We start from the raw sequence: 4,300 nt of genomic DNA, 5'->3' as shown, positions 1-4,300 counted from the left end.
AATACTGACGCAATGTGATTTAGAATTAATAATTAGAATAGGTTCATATCCTTTATCGAATGTATGAAGTAAGTAACAGAAGGTGCAATACTCGTACTACCGATTAAAGTGCGGTCTTTTGATACAAGACTTTTTGGCGCTATGGTAGAAATATCCGACCTTTTTGAGGTAGTTTTAGGTTCGATTTCCTGGCGGAACCAGTATTTGTAATTAAAACTGTAAATTGCTATACTTTGTGGATACGTTATATGTTTCGTAGTACAGGCAATGAGTTCAATGGCGATATATTTTGCAAGGACTTGAGAGGAGCAAACCTCGATAATATCTTATCTATCTATTTAATTACTAGTACTGTTTGTGAGTAATTAATTAATATTTGTGTAAGGGTCAACAAACATTACTGAAAGTATAAAACTGAAAAAAATCCGGTAATTAATGGAGAAAGTCTATAACTATAACATAATATATTTAAAATCCTCTTTTAGACGTTGTTAACAGCAATATCGTCGTTTGCGGTTTAGAGAAGATTTTATCGCAATACAAGAATTGAAAGGAGTCTCAATTATTGATCGAACATATCATAAAGCCAACAACACGGAACTAAAATGTATTAGTAATCGAGTAATTCCTCGTGTTCTTGGACACCACTCCGCTTGACTGGGCGCGAATGCCTTTCATTGTCCGCCGGCTGAACCGCGTGCGCGCCGACTAAGCTTCGACACACTGCCAGCCTATTATCATCTCAGACTCAATAACAATACGGACTATTTTATCGCTAAATAACTGCACATTGTTATTACATTTTTCAATAATGCATCGATTGAAACAGCTTTTGTAATCATAGTACCAGCATATAACTTTGAAATCTTTTAGGTCAACCAAAAGCTAAGTATTAATAGATTAGTACATACTTAATTATACTCAAGGCACTTTTCTATTGCTGCAACACAAAAAGCGTCATTGGATGATTGAGTAATTCACAATTTTTATATTAATTAAAATATAATAGAGAGCTATATGCGTTCCTTACATGTGTATGTAGAGCATCGTATATTTCGCTGTCATCGTTGCGCACTACATACTCTGGCCACGAAATTCTTTCGCTATGTTATGTTATGACCGTCATATACGCACCGAGGTCATATTATTGACAACTGACATTGTTCTATCTAGCAACGAATAGTATTACGTCTAAAAATTACCTTACCTTTTAATTATGTCCGGTCAGTATAAATATGATTGAATGCGAGTCGAATTTATCAGTCGACCGTCTACGGTTTGAAGTGATCTAGTTCGTCAGAAATAAACACAGACCACGTTCAACATGAAACCGATGGTGGTGTTCTTCGCTCTGTGCGCCGTGGCGTGCGCCTCCTACGTGCCGGCTCAGCCCGCGCACCACCCCGCGCTGGTGCTGGACCCGCACGGCCGCCCCCTCGACACCGCCGAGGTGATCAACGCGCGCGCCCTGCACCTGCAGGCTAAGGCTCTGGATGGACACTACGGACACGCTGCTGTCGTCGCTCCCCTCGCCCACTCCGTCGTCGCCCCCGTCGCCCACTCCGTGCACTCCGTGGCCGTCGCTCCCGCCGTGGTTGCCGCTCCCGCCGCCGTGTCCCACCAGTCCCGTGTGGATGTGCGTCACAGCCCCGCTGTCGTGAGCCACGCCATCGCCGCTCCCGTCTACGCCCATGCTGCTCCCGTGATCGCCCACTCCGCTCCCCTGATCGCTCACTCCGGTCTCGGCTACGCCGCCCACGGTCACTACCTGCACAAGCGCTCCCTGGGTCACTACGCCTACGCCGCTCCCGCCGTGCACGTTGCTGCACCCTCCGCCGTGTCCCACCAGTCCCGTGTGGATGTCATCTCCAGCCCCGCCGTAGTATCTCACGCCGTGGCCGCACCCGTGCTCGCTCACGCCGCTCCCGTGGTCGCCGTGGCGCCCGCCGCCGTGTCCCACCAGTCCCGCGTTGATGTGCACTCCAGCCCCGCTGTGGTCGCTCACTCCGTGGTGGCGCCCATCGCCCACGCCGCCGTAGTGCCCGTCGCGCACCACGCTCCCCTCGCCCACCACGCTCCCCTCGCTCACATCAACCACGCCGCCGTTGCTCCCATCGGCCACGCCGCTCCTCTGTACTCTGCTCACCACGGATACGCCCACGCCTGGTGAACAGCGAAGCTGACGAACAACCTAAGACTATCAACCTAAGATGATGTAAAAATGTAAAAAAAAAATATTTATGAAATACAAAACACGATAAATACAAATATCTTATTTTATTTTCATTGATATAGTTCTAGGTTTTTGCAAAGCCTTGTTTGAAATTACTGCAACACATATTTGGTTCCACTTGCGTAATGTTTTGCTGATTATAGCAAGTAGAAGAAAACAATGTAATTATCAGCTTTTAGGCCAAGAGTCATTAAATCGCCTGGAGCCTGGATCAGGAATGCAACGATAATTTTAGGATGTCTCAAACATCATTCTGATAAATAGCGAATTATAACAAAAGATCTTTCTAGTTGCATTAATTTAAATGAGCACAAATTGAACCATACCTCTATATTAGTAATTAAGAACACAGATAATAGGTTAAGGAATAGGCAGTGCTTTACTGTGTAAGCTTTTTAAATGCAATAACTAATATCATCAGCCTTTCTTCCAAAAGCCTTTCAAATATGTTGGAGTTGACTCACCTGCCAGCCTCACCGGTTGCCGCTGAATTAAAACAATGATTTGACAGGATACCCGATATTCGATATGACTGGTTGTAGTGGTTGTCGACTTTCGAGCTTCTGATTGGTGACAAAGATCTTTAAAAATAATAGCCGAGACCTGCAATTTGTGTGCGCCTTCCGAAACATGGAGGAACTCGGTATGTGTAATAGAGTCACCCACCCACAGAGCAACCTCGGCAAGCGTAGCTTGACCTGAAAGATCGATACGAGCTGTTGTTACTAAGCCCCGTAGTAGGCTAATATAAATGTATTAAGTAACTCCAAAACATTAGGCTACACCTAGTGTTTATGTCAAACATTTTTACAAAACAAATAAGAGGACAATTTGAATTTGATAAAATTTTACATGTATGATGATGATAGTTTGAAAACATTTATTCTCTCAATCGTAAGAGAAAGAAGTATTGGGTATATTGACACAAAAAAGAAAGATTTTTTTTAGAGGAGTTAAACGACAGTTCCTTATATACACTTAAACAGTATGAATAGTAATTTCTAGTACTTTGACTTTTGCGCACACATAGCCTAGTCTCAGCTAAAACTGTTGGCGTCTCTTACACATGTTTTAGGAACCGTAAAATTATCACAAATTTATGTTATATCGTTTCCCACCCACGTGGAATCTTCACAGAGCAATCATTGCTAATATATTTCTCGGTAATATGATGAAATGATCTTCTCTATTTAAGTATTTTGTAACTTCCGTAACTTAATGATATTTCAGCTGAAAAATAATGATTTTGATTCTAATATTAGGAATGCAAAATTTTGAGTGTTTGATGCTAAATCACACCAAAACTACTAATCGAATTTTGGTTGATAAAAACACAATATGTAGTTCATAATCTGGATTTAACAAAACACACTTTTTAAGTCCGTATTTTATTTTCACTCGGCTGGAGTCGCAAACAGACGGACACTTTCCATCTGGGGGCACGGCATTCTGTAACATTCCTGTACCATCCTTCTTGGAACCATCCGCGTTTTAGGCCCCTATTTGAGAAAGTCTGGATGGGACTGGTACACACTAACGTGTAAAAAATTAACCCTTTTTTAAGCAAAATATCGGATTTTCCACAGTTCAGATATTGTAAGGCTTGCGGAATGTAGAAACAGCAACGAGTATTTTAATTATAAAATTATTGGTAACGATGATCGAAGGCTCTAAAAGGTGTATTGTGATAACTGAAATGATGATTCTTTAGATTTCCTTTGAGAAAGATTAGAACACAACTAAATAGCTACCTAAACGCCCATTTACGATACTACCTCAGCGTCGTTGTTTAGCTAAGCCGTTCCCGCGGCGAATTCATTATCGCACTCATCAAAGACAGTTCAATGTTGCAACAAACTTTACTGTCGTCGTAATGTATAGACAGTGAGCTTTGAATACAGCCGAATGGATCTATTAATAGTAAATATAACTGCACAAAAACTGGTTAGGTATATCATCTACGAGTGTCGGTTCGTGTTTTATTATTATAAATCTACAATTTCACGGCATTTGGCGTACCGCGTAGTAACTAATTGTATCTTAACCTCATACTGACCAGTGACCAGT

The 4,300-nt window shown here is 42.2% G+C and overlaps 1 protein-coding gene across 1 annotated transcript; it reads left to right on the top strand.

Moving 5' to 3' along the window:
• Positions 1 to 1,245: 1,245 nt before the first annotated feature.
• Positions 1,246 to 2,268, top strand: LOC142978200 (uncharacterized). Its single transcript, XM_076122530.1, has one exon. It carries the CDS (start codon positions 1,325 to 1,327, stop codon positions 2,168 to 2,170), a length of 846 nt encoding a protein of 281 aa, XP_075978645.1. The 5' UTR covers positions 1,246 to 1,324; the 3' UTR covers positions 2,171 to 2,268.
• The last annotated feature ends 2,032 nt before the right edge of the window (positions 2,269 to 4,300 follow it).

Source organism: Anticarsia gemmatalis, chromosome 14, assembly GCF_050436995.1.
Source record: "Anticarsia gemmatalis isolate Benzon Research Colony breed Stoneville strain chromosome 14, ilAntGemm2 primary, whole genome shotgun sequence".
NCBI classification, from domain to species: Eukaryota; Metazoa; Arthropoda; class Insecta; order Lepidoptera; family Erebidae; genus Anticarsia; species Anticarsia gemmatalis.
The sequence above is the reverse complement of the archived record's forward strand: the minus strand, read 5'-3'. Positions and strand labels throughout refer to the sequence as shown.

Bases quoted from the DNA above. Each gene is read 5' to 3' on its own strand.
- LOC142978200 (XM_076122530.1), top strand. From the start codon at position 1,325: ATGAAACCGATGGTGGTGTTCTTCGCTCTGTGCGCCGTGGCGTGCGCC.